We start from the raw sequence: 15986 nt of genomic DNA on the forward strand, positions 1-15986 counted from the left end.
TTCAGCTTTTACAAATAGAATTACAAATTATAAAATTAGTTAACCTACCCCAAGATGTTCCCTACACTGGAAGAGATGAACCACACGGATGTTGGGTGTCTGGAGACAAATTTAGTATTAGAGATTGGTGTAACAGCAAAGAACAGAAACGCAAAGAGATTATTGTCTTCCCTTCCCCTTGTTTGCAGGGGACCCTTTGCTGTGGATTGAACTGTGTCCCCAAATGTCCATGTATTAGAAACTTAACCTCCACTGTGACAGTGTTAAGAGGGTGGGAAATCCTATAATGGTAATTGAAAGGTGGGGCCTTGAAGAGGTGATTTGATTGTGGGGACCATGCCCTAGTGAATTGATGGTCATGGGCATGGTTCTAAGGGCTTTAAAAGGAGAGCCAGTGAGGAGGTTAACTCTCTTTGCTTCCACCATACACCATGTGACACCCTGTTAGGCTGTGAAGAGTCACTACCCACCAGTAAGGCTCTTACCAGATGTGTTCCCTGGTCTTTGGACTTCCCAACCTCTAAAACTGTAAACAATAAATGTTACTTTGCAAATTACATAGTTCCAGGTATTTGGTTGTAAGCAACAAAATGGACTAATACCGTTCTAGGCCCTGCCCTTCTGTGGAGCTGCTGTCTGCAGGCCAGGGGCTGTTCCGGTTTGTGGTCTCCTGTAGTGATAGGCTTTTGTTCAAAATGATCTCCCTTCTCCATCCCTGATGGCTGCAAACTGCACCACACTATGTTCACTCTGGATATTTTTATCTTCAATATCATCTTCTCAATCTAATTTATCACTAAATATTTCTTGTTAAAAAAAAATCAGTCAATTCACAAGGTATATTGGTTAAACTTTTTGATCTTCAAGTAGAAATTCCATTCTATCACTGGCCAAAAGCATCTGTTAGCATCTTTCACTCATTTCTTAAAAAGTGCTGTCTGGCTAGGCTAAGGCCTGGAATCCTCACACAGCACCAGTTGTCTAGCTCTCAATCCTGTTCGTGATGCCAATTGTAAAGCTAGATGACCATGCCAGTTGTGGTGCTCTTTTACCTGCCAGTAATCCTGAACCAACTGGGCCGATTGTTGAGCTAAGGCTGGGTCTGGAGCCTACAGACCCCTCAAGCCCGTTCACAGGTTGGATCACAAACCCTTCACATGCCGGGCTGGGTTCCCAGACCCCTCACACGCCAGGCTGGGTCACCAGACCTCTTCATGCAGGTCTATGAGCTAGGTAACTGGCCAAAAGGTCCTTGGAGCCATAGGTTGGAAAGCATGGCTGTGCCAGGAGGACGCTTGAGGCTGATGCCTGCCTGCCTGCTTCACTGAAACTCCTCTCTCTCTCTCTCTCTCTGCAGAACACATGAATAGCAACAAAACTAAAAAGATACACTGGCGCACATGCATACTAACTCCCCACACACAATTTGCTTACAAAGGCTGCTGAACCACACCCAACTGGACCTGAGGTGAGGGCCCTGACCTAACTATTCTATTTTCCCAACAAGTGCCATTAGATTTTGAAAACTATGTCTAAGAAGGAGTCTCCAGGAAATGGAGTTTAACCACTGTGGTAGATGCTGCTTTTGCCCCATCCAGACACCATTTCCAGCTGGTGCACACATCCCTCAGCTGTGTGTGTAATCTAACTTGTATTTATATGTGGAACAGGCACTTACATTTACTAAATTCCAAAACACATTTAGTATTTCTGGTGACCGTTTTTTATTAAGGAATATTCCTATAGTTGACTGTTTTAATACTTCTATCTTCTCGATCCTTTAGTATTCTTACAATTGAATTGTAGACAAAAAAGAACAAAATCTATAGTAAACATAACCATAGTAATTTTAAAAAGTAACGGCAATATTTATTGAGCACTACTTTGTGCCAAGCATTTTCCACACATTATTTCAATAATACATACATAGGTAGAAATTGCTCCCATTCTACAGATGAGAAAAGCAAAGTTTGTGAAAGTTCAGTGACTTGCCTAAAGTAACAGTGGGTGGTTGAGCAGGGATTCCCTTTCATGTGGTCTGACACAGAGCTCACATTCCTGCACAAACCTCAGGATCACTTAAAAATTAATGTTGGAGTGGTGGAGTTGGGCATTTGGAAAGTAATAATGGTGGTGGTAGGGAGGCTATTATGTTCTCTCTCTCTCTCTCTCTCACACACACACACATGCGCACACACATGCACACATGCTAATCTATTAACCAGTAATTTTTTTCTCTCTTTTTCAAAAAACATGAGAACAATTCTTTTAGATTTAAAGCAACGGTTCCCAGAGCATGATTGGGGGACTCTTGAGGATCCCACACACTCTTTTGGGAGGTCTACGAGGTAAAAATTATCTTTGTAATAATATTGTGAGGTCAAAACTGCTTTCATTATAATACAAAGACACTCATTTTTTCACAAGTGTGCTCACAGCAGAATCTTCCAGCAGCTACCTGAAATGGGCTATTGTAACAGATTGAATGAAGCAGATATGAAAATGCAGCTGTCTTCTGGTAAGTCTAATAATAAAGAGATTTGCAAAAGTGGCAAAACAATACCATTCTTCTAAAATTTTTTTTGAAATAGTAATTTTTTCATAAAAATATTTGATGTTAATATATAATAATTTTAATATTTCTATATTTAAATGAATTAAACATTAAAAAATTTCTCAGTTTTAATTTCTAACACAGTAAGTATTGACAGACAACCCACATAAACAAAAGCTTTTGGGGGTCCTTAACACATTTAAGAGCACACAGAGGTCCTGAGACCAAAGAGTTTGCTCTGTAAATCAATTTTTTTTTTGACATCTCAAATTATTTTTATTTTTTTTCACATTTACTAATTTATTTTTTTAATTTATTTTTTATTTTTTTAATTTTATTTTGTCGATATACATTGTGGCTGATTATTGCTCCCCATCACCAAAACCTCCGTCCCTCCCTCCTCCCTCCTGTAAATCAATTATAAAATATCTTTATGTTGCAAAATTGAACAAGCATGTCACAAATGGAAATAAACTCAGATGATTTATTGCTGCAGCTCTGAGAGTTTAGCCAAGATTAACTACTATTTTACTAAATCATGAAACATCACTTCCTTGTATGTGTCCACTCCCAGAGGAGATCTGAATAATGTATCCAGAAATATAATCTGCTGTCAGCAAGGCTGTGAGAAACAGAAACTCCTTGAATCCCAAGAAGATTAATAACAAACTACCACAAAACATGTTGCCCCAAAAAAGGTAGACCAATGTGACTCTTCAACTAAGACACTCATTTTGATTTCCAACAAGTGTTTCTACACAAAAAATGTGTAATCACTACTGCAAGATCATGCCCTTTCTCCACCAACAAAAATGTAGGGAAATAGCGTGGTGTCTATTGAAGGGGCAGAAAGAGGCCTTTGCACAATATTTCTTTCTATGAATTGAGTTCTCATTTCCCTTTTCATGTATACTCCTTTCCTCCTCTTCCGAACCTCATGACTCCTCCTAAAAAGTCTTTAGTCTTTCTCCTTTTTTTAAAGTGCAAAAAATAACATAAAAGATAGAGAACAAAGGAGACAGTTTAATACTGAGAGAGCCACCCTTGCATACATTGCAACATATATAAAATTATTCAAATCTTCAATTCGAGATTTTAATTGGTATGAGTTATTCTATTAAAATGAGCTACAAAGAGCTATTAAAACTCTAATGAAATAGAACTACCACATGATCCAGCAATCCCTCTTCTGCATATATATCCAAAGGATTTGAAGTCAACCTGTCGAAGAGATCTCTGCACTCCCGTGTTCACTGCAGCATTATTCACAATAGCTAAGATATGGAAACAACCTAAGTGTCCATCAATAGATGAATGGATAAGGACAATGTGGTATATATACACAATGGGATGTTACTCAGGCTTAAAAAGAAAAGAAAATCTTTCATTTTAGACAACATGGATGAACCTGTTGGACAAAATGCTAAGTGAAATACTCCAGGCACAGAAAGAAAAATACCACACCATCACACTTACATGCAGAATTTTTAAAAGTTGAACTTGTACAAGCAGAAAGTAGAATGGTGGCTATCAGTGGCTGGAGAATGAAGATGGGGAGATATGGGTACAAAGTTTCAGTTAGAAGGAACACGTTTTTGAGATATGTTGCACATTATTATTATACTTAATAATAATGTATCACAAATTTCAAAATTGCGAAGAGTAATTTCTTTTGTTTCTAATTAATTTTTTAAAGGACTAAAATTTTTTATATTTATCATGTACAGCTTGACGTTCTGAAATATGAATGCAAACGTGGAACTGCTAATTCAAGCTCATTAACATATATATTACCACACATACTTATCATAGGAAAGTACATTTCAAATGTTCTCACCACAAAAAATAATATGTCAGGTGACTTATGTTAATTAGCTTGATTTAATCATTCTAGATTGTATACATACATCATAACATCACATTGTACCCCATAAATATATACAACTATAATCTGTCAATTAAAAAATAAATTAAAAAACCAAATCTAATAACTTCTCACAATACATACGCTATATGAATTATTCTTTAGTAATGAGAAATATGATAACAGCCCAGCAGCCTCCAGGTAAGTGAAGAGACCTCTGAGAACTAACATACCTGTGGTCATCCCTCAGACATTTACCTGACACCTTCTGAGTGCTCTGTTGCTGAGGATATGAACAGAAGGAGACATTTCCTGCCTTTGAAGAGCATGATTGGCTTGAGCAGCTGACACCTTAACAGCTGATTATAATACAATATGTCAAGTGCCATAAAGGCTGATGAAGGTTGTGCTCTGAGAGAGAGGGTGGGGAGCAGGAATGGATTGTACTGGTAGGGTTGGTAAGGTAATTTCAGGGAAAGGGCCCTGTGTGGGCCAGCAAAGAGCTTGGTGTCCCTTTGGAGTGAGCCACTGGTGTGGTCATGGACACAACAGTGTGTGTGTGCATGCAGAGGGTGGGGCTGAGACAGAGGTGAGGCTAGCCGGGCAGAGTAAAACCAGTACAGAAACACCATACACCACAGTTAAACTCGACCTCTATTGGGAAAGGTTAGTTTTTTGAGTACGCAGAAGACCTCATCTATGTATAAAACAATTCCCCTATTAGGACACCAAGAATTGGAACCATTGCAAAGTTCCAGTGTGTGATTTAAAAGTAACACTCTTGCAGCTTGGCCTATTAAGAATTTATACCACATGGGCCATTCAATGAAGAAAAAAAAAAAACCTTATTAAAAATGTAATATTAAATTTAAAATTATTTACAACCTAAAACACATTTTTATTACAATATGCCCACAAAGTAATATATGAACAAATTATAATCTATAAAAATCGTTTTTCATAATCAGATACTGGCTTCTGAAAGTTAGTTCTCAAGCTACAAATCCTTGGTAACTAAGGGAAAAACAGTTTTAAAATACAATATGTTTCATTTGAGAAATACTTCTATTTGAGATTGGATTACTTTTTGAGACACCATAACAATTTGATTGTAGGCATAAAGTCACCTAACTTTATTAAAATAGGCTAATCTAGATTTTGTTTGAGAGCATATGTACGTACAAGTGTGTAAGTAAACTATAGCCTGAAGTCATATTATTCTTCAAATTCCATAGAGAATTCTCACAAAACAATTACAAGATTTTAATTGCATATTTTAAAAGAAAGTTCACCCTAAAAATAAATATATACTTTGGAAAATGAAATTTCAATTTATTTGTAAGCAACCATGGAGTCCCAGTTAAATGACAGCTCATTAAAGTTGCTTTTTTACTCCCTCGTTTTTAATTTACTATAAAATAATCAAAACTGTATCAGCATGGATGAATTTCTTGCCCTGAATATTTTAAAATCTTCAATATTTTGTGTATACTATGTGTGTCATTTGAAACAGACCTTTTCCTTAAAAAGTACTCAAAGAGAGAAAGTTTGTTTGCATTTTCTTTGTTCAAGGTGTTTATTGCATCTCAGAGGGCATACATGCACTGGATTTTTAAACCGAAATACAAAGAAAAGCCATTTTGAAATTGGTTTTAGGTACTTTTCCCCTATTACAGTTTATGTTATCCCCACAGTAAATTCAGATACAACCACTTTTAAATGGTACCATACATCTATTAAATAATTTGAAAAATAGGCAAATACCTTTCCAATCCAGTATGCTTTTACGAAGAGCTGCCAAGCCACTAGCAACACGGATCAACAGTGACCTCATTTATGCATCAAAATCTTAAGCCAAGCCATCAGCACAGACAGTATGACAACAAATTAAAAATCAAAGAATACAGTATGTACAGTAAAGGATACAATTCTCTGAATTAGTTTAAATCCTAACCACAATGATACAACAAAACCTACTTCGAGATCAATTGAAGGATGGAAGAACACTAGTCTAGAGAACACACACAAAGAAATACTAAATTAACAGATGTACATAAAATGCACAGTAAAGTAAAAATATTTGCAGTAATCTTTAAGATACAGATATAACTTGGGGAGCTTCCATAATCACTTGAATAGTACATCTCTAATTGCGTTTTCACAGACATGATAGAAACGGACCCTTTACCTGTCAGTGCATTTAATCAAGAATGAATAAATAGGTCAATTTAGATGCAAAACCTGTTAAAGATAATTAAAATATATATTTTAATAGAGCAGTGATAAATATGGAATTCTTCCCTTACGATTTTTCATTCTTGATAAGGTAGCTTCAAGGAGAAGTATTTTTTTTTTTATGGACGTTAACCTTTATATTTTTTAAAATAAAATTTCTTAACATATACAGTGCCACAAAAATAAACATTTCTCACAACAGTTGAAGTTCTTGTGATTGGAAAAATGTACTCCACACAGAAAAAAGTTTTGTATATTTAAGAGTGTTTTCCTTACTATCTGATATTACCACACTACGCTTGTAACAGAGATACAGAAGAAAAGAGAATTTATGGGGAGAGATTAGGGTTTGTCCAAAGTTATATATACATTGAAACCTTCAAAAACACAAACATCTTTCCAAATGGCTCACCACACAACAGCTGCATCATCTGTCCATGGGCGAGGTCCAGAAAAAGCACAAAAGGCATCAGAAACATCCATTCATTGTTTACATCTTAAAACACACAAATAACCCAAATACACTACAGTTTCGAGAGCAGGGATAACAGCTAAGGTAGTACACGTTCCTAATGTTCACTTTCACAGCTGTGCTACACATTTTGGAAGAGAAGTTATGAGTAAGCATTGGGTTTGGTAGTGGTGGCTCCCTTTGAAACTCTGAGCATCAATCTTATTTGAAGTCTCCAAACTCATTTTTTTCCTATTCAGTCACAAAAATCGCAGCTGTAAAGAAAAAAAGTACTTGAATTAGAAAACAGGCTATTACATACTTAAACATTTTACCTCCCTTGCAATTTTACTTCATAGTTACTAACTGCAAAAAATCTTTACACAAAAGCTTTCTGTATTAACAAATTCATATTCATATACTTACACAATTCTTTGAATCAAGTTTAAAATTTCAGCCAGGAAATTAAAAAAAAAAAAAAACTTCCAATGTATAGTTTCATTTTAGATAAAAATATGTCAACAAAAGTTAGAAATTTTGATACTTATTAGAAATTTTAGAAGACATTCAGTATCAACTAAGAGCAGCTAACCTTCAAAAAAAAAAGGCAGTGAATAAAAGGGAGTGGGGATGGCAGTGACTTCCATTATTTTTTGCTTCTGTTCAGTTATGGTGTTTAACGAGTCACTTACTAAACAGTTGAACAAGTGACAGAATAGAAGAGAAGACAGACAGCCCTTGTGACTCAATGCCTTCTCTCAGACCACTCCCCACTTATCTCCCTGGCTAATTCGTGCTTCATCAGTCATTTCTGTCAAAAAACCTTTCCAGGGTCTTAAGACTTAGCCCTGCAGGGGCCTCTTCTTCACATTATAATCTCTCTCCTGTGAATCCCTGAGAACAGGGACTGTCTCAAGCATCTCTGTTTCTGGTACTTATCAAAGTTCCTGGCATACGATGAGAGCGATATTTACTAAATAAGAGGTAGATAAAAGGCTGCTCTATGCAGTTTCCTTGGTCACTTCTGAAACTTTAATTGTGAAGAAATAAGTGCTCATTGTTTTGTTTGTGCCTAGTCAGCCCCACTCACAGTGGAATAGAAAAACTGGGCACAAGGAGAAATTACTTGACTGAGATGTTAAAGCCTTACGACACTATATTACTAATCCTGTATAAAAAATAAAGTAGGAATCCAAAAAGTCTTAGCAGGCATTAGGCAACGTTTTTAATAAATATAGGCTGCGGATATATAATAAAAACAGCACTGGACAGTGGTTCAAAACTTAAACACTATTACTGTTTTTCCTGTGAGTCCTGGGGCAAATCACTTAATACCCAAGGATCAGTTCTTTTAGCTGTGAAATGGAGACAAAAAATATCTGGCTAGTTTATCTCACAGGATTTGATCTCCCACTGAGAAGACTGAAGGAGTTAACAACTGAGAAGTAAATATAAACAGTACTTCGTCAATGAAAAGCAGTATTAATGCTGTTCAGCCATTGAGCAAGTATTTGTTGAGAACGTACTCAATTTGTTAGGTGCTGGGGCTGAGAATAAATGTCCTTCCACAGTTCACTGTTAATCATTTCATAAATTGTATGAGATATATGAAATTTAAAACCGAAATGTTTTTTTAATTTATCAATATACAATGTAGTCAAAATTTTTTAAAAAGACAAACATACAAAATCTTAATACCATTCCTACAAATGTCATTGCTTTGAACTAATGTGAAATTTTAAAATTGCCACGAATGTGTGTCTAGGTTTCACTGAATTAGTCACCCAACTAAATTTTTAGTTATAATATCGATTTAATAAATATTTTCAGATTTCAAAAAAAATAAAACTAGAATGTTAAAAATTCAAAATTCTGCTTGAATGTGGAAATGCAAATGGTAATAATCTAAGCTTTACTCTATGAGGCAACATAAAGATAAACAAAATAAAAATACATTATATTCTTACACTTGATCTTAGCCAAAGTCTGAGAAGAGATATTCTTAGATGATTTCTAAATGCAATATTACAAATGTTAGCCTTCTATAAATCCCAGTCATCATGTAATAAAGTGAAAGTTTTCTAATTTACCAAGTAGCTTGGGCAACTTTTTGCTTTACCTGTATAATCTTTGTGCTTTCTACGATAAGGACAATTTGGAACTTTATCTCCCTCCCTAGTTTTATTAGTTATGATTTAAAAAATTAATTGATAGATAGCTTTTAATATTGACTTAAAAGTATAAACACTCAAAGTATTATTATACACATCTTTTCAAAATAGAAATAACAAATATTATAACTGAAACAGCTAAACATTGTATAGCTCATTATTGTAAGCCCGCAGGAAAAGCTCAATATTAGATACCTTAAATTGTTTACAAGAAATCCTTGATGTTAAGATCCGCTAATGGGTCCTTTGCTGGAGGTTTCTTGGGACTCTGAGTGGCAGGTGTAGGGCTTGGAGAAAGCTAATGGGAAAAAAGCCAGCCCCAAAGAGCAGAAATAGAAAGCAAACAGCGAGACAGATAAGCATTAGGTAAAACATATACCACAGAAAACAAACATGCAAAAGATCAGATGGCTAAAATCTACAAGTAGATTTAAACAAGTCATTTACAAAATCTAATTTGTTCTAGTTAGTCACAGTGTGGTGTTTAATTCTAGACTGGTTTATTAAAATACAGTACACTTCAAATGATATTTGGCTTTCTTGAAATTTTTTGACATCAGATTTTGCCAAAGTAAAATGTGGAGACTGATAGAACAATACGGATAAGTTAGGAAAGATGTGAAAAACTAGTCACATAAAGATATTATGTATATACAGTCAAACAAACAAAAATTAGTCAATTTCTCTATTCAAAAGCATTTTTACTTTGAGTTATTAGTACCACTAAACTAATAAAGGAATTTAAATGGCTTTTTTTTTAAATAGTAAGAGTGAGTTTGAAGGAAAAATTGAAACAGTTTGCAGAAAGCCACTTAAGAAATTATTTAAAATTACTAGCTAAATATAGTAGGATTTCATGTAAATTATTTTAAGTGAAAAATCAGTCAAGTGTCCAGATGAGCAAATAGTTTCCTGGTTATGAATGTCACAAAATTCCAACATCACTTATCCAGCTCTCAGAGAAGGCTAAAACTATGTATTAAATACTGTAGGAAAGAATTGTACTAACCTTGGAACAAAAGTAACAAATAATTAACTTACCTTGCTTCTGTTTAATCAGCACTTAAATTATTTCATTGTGTGACAGATAGAACTTCTGGGAGCAGACTTTTGCAGTAATGTTATGGTGCAAACCTTGAAAAATCTCATGTAATCTGTATAGAGTAATAGTTGACATCTATGCCTTGAGTCTAATTAATCTCCTACACTTGTAACATGATGGAAATCTCAGAAATCTGGGACTATGGGGCAGAAACGCATGTTTTTATTGGTTCAGTAAACAGAGCTCTAGAAGTATGGATTTTGAGATTTGTTCCCATGTCCAGAAACCGACTGACTGACTGCATTAGCAATCAGTCAAATTTCCATTTACCAAACTGCGATAATGCTTCATAAAAGTATCAGGAAGGAGAAGTGGAAGACTTGAAGTTGCTTAGAAGATAAGAAATTCAAGGATTGGTCCACAATTAGTAATTAAGTGAGATGACAATATCATGATACTAACCAATTAAAAAAACAGTGGGATAGTTCAGGTTCAATAATGAAAAACTGTTTTGTTTTCTGAAGCTACAAACTTATTCTCTGATATAATTATGCCTTTTCTCTGATATAGGAAATACAATCTAAAAATTGTATAAATATGGTATACCATTCCCCTACTTACCATAAACTCATGTACTGATTAAAACAATGAGTTTTCATCATATCATCTATTTTTCATTCTTCAAATTAAGAAAACAAATTGATGCTACCACTCGTGTTGTATAAGAAGAACTGCCTTCAGTAATAAAATTGTATTAAATCACTTCTAAAGCTTTCGGCACACCAAATACAATAAAGTTAAAAAAACCTCAACATTGTTTATTGTTTCAAGTTTGTAGTAATAGAAACATCCTTCTTTTTTAGAGGTAAGGGGTAAAAGGCGGTAAATAGCCACGGATATATTTAAATATCAAGGAAACATTCATGATAAATGAGGTCCCTTAGAATTTTAGTATGTCTAGGTTAAACTTAATCCCAACCATTACTCCCCAAACCTTCCTTGCCACCCCCAAAAGCTCTCTAGGCAGGGCTCGTTAGTCTTCATGCATACTAGATAATTTCTCCTGAAGCCACCGTGTTGGTTACAGTCCTGAAGGGTAGAGCTTCTCACATTCTAAATTTCTCTCTTTCAACACCCACCATTCCTTCTCCTGGTCACTGTGGCTTTTCAGGGCTTAAAATGAAGAAGGTGAAAGTAAATTTTGGGAACAAGTGGAGGATGAATTTAGAGATGGATCAAGGAAGCAAAAGGGATTAAAATATACTCAGAAAGTTCACAGTAGGTATCCTATGGATAAGCCCATATAAGTACCCATTTGGTAAGTTAAAAATATTATGGGAGTAAAACCATTTTCTGATATCATTAAATATATTTGAGCTACTTGGTTTAGTTTGCTCTGCATGCTGCTACTAAAGTGATAGATAATTTGGTGTTCTGACTCCATCCCAGTCAATCACTTATGGTGGAAACCTTTCGTTCAATATACTCTTCCACCTTATCCAGACAATTTAAAAGAGGAATCAAGAATGTATGACTTAATTTGACTAGCACTATTAGCAGCAAAATGGTTCAACAAAGTTCATAAATCTTGTAATTTACCTAGTGATAGGACTGTCTTTGTTATTCATGGCAGGCTCCTGGAACCACACCTCAGAGTTTATGCTAACAAGGTGACCCATGGGACCCCTCCATAGTTTATGCTAACAAGATGACTCTGGCCAGGCCAGAAAGACAAAACATGTGATTAGAGGGTCTTTGGACCACAAGATACCAGCCTGATCTCTAGGAGGAAGGGGTGTTAGAAATTGAGTTCTGCCACGTGGCTAATAATTCAATCAAGCATTTCTATATAACGAAGCTTCAATGACACTAAACACTGAAGTTCAGGTGAGCTTCCTGATTTGGCAATAGTGTATGTATACTGTCACACATTGATACCAGGAAGGGAACAGCCCTGAGGACAAAGATGCTTTATGTTTGGAGCTCTTCCAGACATCCCCTATGCATCTCTCCCAGATATCATCTATGCATCTCTCCCCACTTAGCTGGATCTAATTTGTTTCCTTTCACTAACATAAAACTATAGCCATAAGTTTAGCACTTTCCTAACTTTGGTGAGTCACTCTAGGGAACTGTCTCATATGAGGGTGGCCCTAGGGACTCCCAGACTTGTGGCTGGTGTCTGAAGTGAGGGGATTCTTATGGGGACTGTTGCCTCAGACCTTGTACTTTGGTAAACTCACTGCAGTTGGTGTCACAAGGCTTACGCAGACTTTGCAGTCTGAAGGGCTGTGCCTCAAACCTTTTCAGCTAATTCAGGGAACACATAATGAAAACTATAGATCAAAAGCACTCATTTCTCTGGGATATATACCTTGAATTCCCTAAATGTCTGTTGTTCTCGGGAACCGTTCTGAATTAAGTAGAAGAATGGAAGGACCTTAGGACAGTTATTTCTGTTATTTTTCTCCAGACTTCACCCTGTTGTTAATCTGTCTTCCATGCTCCCTTTACTTCTGAAGCAACAGGTATGAGGATTACAGTTATGTAAAAACACTTTTTAAACAGTCTGCCACATGAAAATTTTATACTTATGAGTCAATGTCACTGTTTTGTGGACCTTTAAGAAACTGACCTGTGTGCCAGGCACAGCTGCGGCTCCAAAGGGTGGCCTCATCATGGGCTGTGCAAACATAACTGGCTGCTGAGGCATCATGGGCATGCCTGTCCCAGCAGGTGGCTGAAAGGAAGAGCAGTTCAGAGCATGAGTGGAATCCACCAGGACAATACCCTGACATTGATGGCTTTCAAATGCTTCTGACAAATTTTGAGGAATCCAGGTCCACGAGAAAGTAAAATTTGTTAACTGTGAACTATGGGTGCTGGGATACTGGCAGATGGAAGGCGGTCACCGAGGTAGGGTGTGAGCCTGGCTGGCTGCACATCATCAACATCCCAACCAGGCTTTGTTGTTTATTTGTCTTCTGTGAGCATAATTCTTGAAGAGATAAAAACTTGCTTCTTTATGGAAGATGGCTCTAAAATTTGCTGGTGATAAAAGTTATAAGCGAAATGTTCTAGTAAAGTGACTAAGGGATTGTGATGGTTGATTTTAAGTGTCAGCATGACTGGATTAAGGAATACCTAGAGAACTGGTAAAACATTACTTCTGGGTGTGCCTGTGAAGGTGTTTCCAGAGGAGATTGGCATGTGAGTCCGCACACTGAATGGGGAAGATCACCCTTGATGTGGGTGGGCACCATCCAATCGGCTGGGGGTTCAGGTAGAATAAAAAAGGAGAGAAAGGATTTCCCCTCTCTCTTCTGGAACTGGGCTACTCTCTTTCTTCCTCATGCCCTTGGACATCAGAACTCCAGGCTCTCTGGCCTTAGGAATCCAGGACTTACACCAGTGGCCATCAGGTTCTCAGTCTTTAAACCTCAGATTAAGAATTACACCAGTGGCTTCCCTGGTTCTGAGGATTTTGGACTTCTACTGAGCCATGCTACTGGCAACCCAGGGTCTCACAGCTTGCAGATGGCCTGTTGTGGGGCTTCTCAGCCTCTGCAATCACATGAGCCAAATCCCCTAGGCAGTGGATTGAATGGCCCCTCCAAAGTCATTGAAGCTTTATCCCCACTATAAATGTTGAGGGTAGGAAATCCTATTATGTAATTGAAAGGTAGGGCTTCGAAGAGGTGATTAGATTGTGAGGACCCTGCCATTGTGAATGGTTTAATGATGGTCATAGGCATGGTTCTGAGAGCTTTAAAATGAGAGCACGTGAGAGCCGATATTTCTCTCTCTGCTCCACCATTTTTGCCGTGTGATATCCCGTATCACTGAAATCACCACCAACGAAGGCCTTTGCCAGATGTGTTCCCTGGACTTTGGACTTCCCAGCCTGTGCAACTGTAAGTAATAAATTTCATTTCCTTATAAATTATCCATTTCCAGTTATTTTTGTTATAAGCAACAAAAATAGACTAATACACTCTAATAAATTCCCTCTCATATTTATATATCTATATCTGTTTTTTTATCTATATCCACCTCCTATTGGTTCTGTTTCTCTGGAGAACCCTGACTAAAATAGGGTTGATTTTAATGATTGAGCTAAGATTATTTTTGATAAATATTATTCCAAAAATTACATAACAGTATACTATAGAAATTAATTTGATGGTAGAATTTTAGTATTTTATAACTATTTTTATCACTTCATGTGTAGACTACTTAAGATCTAAAGCAGATGACTTTTTAAGTTTTACTGTACTGCATTTTGGGAAGAATTATATTTTATAGAAATACTTGTTAACTTGGGATTTAGAAAAGAACTTAGAAATGCCGATTACAATGTTTAGGACAGGTCATAACTCACCATTCCAAATCCTGCTCCAGGTTGTCCAACGGATGAGGCCCCGGCAACAGGAGGAACCGAACTGGTTGGAGGTACAGCTCCTTGCTGCACATGTGCGCACACGTGCATACACACACACACACACACACACACAAAACAACAAATAAACAAAAAGAACCAACAGAATTTGGTTTTTAAATGACAAGATACAATTTAAAAATGCATGCATCTCAAGTATGTATGTGTGGATATGTAAAGAAATCTCAAATTGCAGTTCTAAATTAAAAAATAATAATGGCTCTAGCACCATCCCAATGATACAGACATGGTTACTGACTTGCAGAACTTATTGATCAAATAAATGGGTCAAATAACTTAAAGAGATTGTCTAAGTTTGTCATTTAACTCACATGGTAGAATAACTCAGATTCTGTAGAGTTAAAAAATTTTTAATTGGGAGGCCATTAGACTGAGGCACCTCAAGTACTTAAGTTCCCATGTAAGCAAACCAAAGCCCAATGTAAACAGTAAAATGAAACTAGAGACTTTATCAATCAGAAATGCCAACTAACCTCTAACTGTGGACATTAACTAGGGTCTTTCTACTCTAAGCAGTCAAATATACGTTCTTCATGTTACTTCCACATCAGTCTATTAAAGCTTGTTGCCCATGCTGCTGTTGCAAAGCTCTTTGAACCTCTTGAACCTTTTCTGGTTCTGAGTGCTGCCTGATTCATGAATCATTCTTCACTCAAACTCTGCTAAATTTATTTTGCCTAAAGTTTTTAACAGTGGCCTTCCTGAAAAATGCACATATTTCTGAATTGCAAGTATCTTCTCAGTTTGTATAATGGAATCTTAGTAGGTCTGCTGTACATTGGGTAATAGGAAAAAGTAATCCATGAAATACAGGGCTCCCAATGGCCATGATGGTAGAACCCTGGCAGTAGACATATTTCAAGTATTCAAGTCCTGTTGAGGTTTTTAGATCTGCCTTGGGTTCTGTGACCTGCGAAATTTGACAGCTGTATCTCCAAGCAGCGATTAAGGGAAATTTGAAATAAGTTGGAAAAAGTAACCTTAGTTCTTATTTATCAATAAAAACTTAATCTTTACTCCCATATCTTCCCCTTTCACCTTCTACTCAAAAGCAAAGGTCCGCAGATTACTAGGAAAATTTAGAAACACAGCTTTGCTGCTTCTGAAGCACAAGTTTCTGCTTTCTTCTTTTTCTTGAATATTCTCAGAGACTCAAATATATTTTAAGAAATAGGAAAATGGAAGAGATGTTTTATGAGACAACTGGGTG

General features: G+C 36.4%; 1 protein-coding gene across 25 annotated transcripts in view; it reads right to left on the reverse strand.

Annotated features, from left to right (window-relative positions):
* Window positions 1–9480: 9480 nt before the first annotated feature.
* The window catches only part of SNAP91 (synaptosome associated protein 91), a 147579-nt gene continuing 141073 nt past the window's right edge, over window positions 9481–15986 (reverse strand). For all 25 annotated transcript variants that reach the window (XM_063097864.1, XM_063097862.1, XM_063097860.1 and 22 more), the window contains 3 exons: window positions 14699–14782; window positions 12953–13057; window positions 9481–9573 (listed from right to left, as the gene is read on the reverse strand). In XM_063097864.1, coding sequence (XP_062953934.1) covers window positions 9481–9573; window positions 12953–13057; window positions 14699–14782 — 282 coding nt within the window. The remainder of the gene's footprint in view (window positions 9574–12952; window positions 13058–14698; window positions 14783–15986) is intronic.

This window comes from Cynocephalus volans, chromosome 5, assembly GCF_027409185.1.
Source record: "Cynocephalus volans isolate mCynVol1 chromosome 5, mCynVol1.pri, whole genome shotgun sequence".
NCBI lineage: Eukaryota > Metazoa > Chordata > Mammalia > Dermoptera > Cynocephalidae > Cynocephalus > Cynocephalus volans.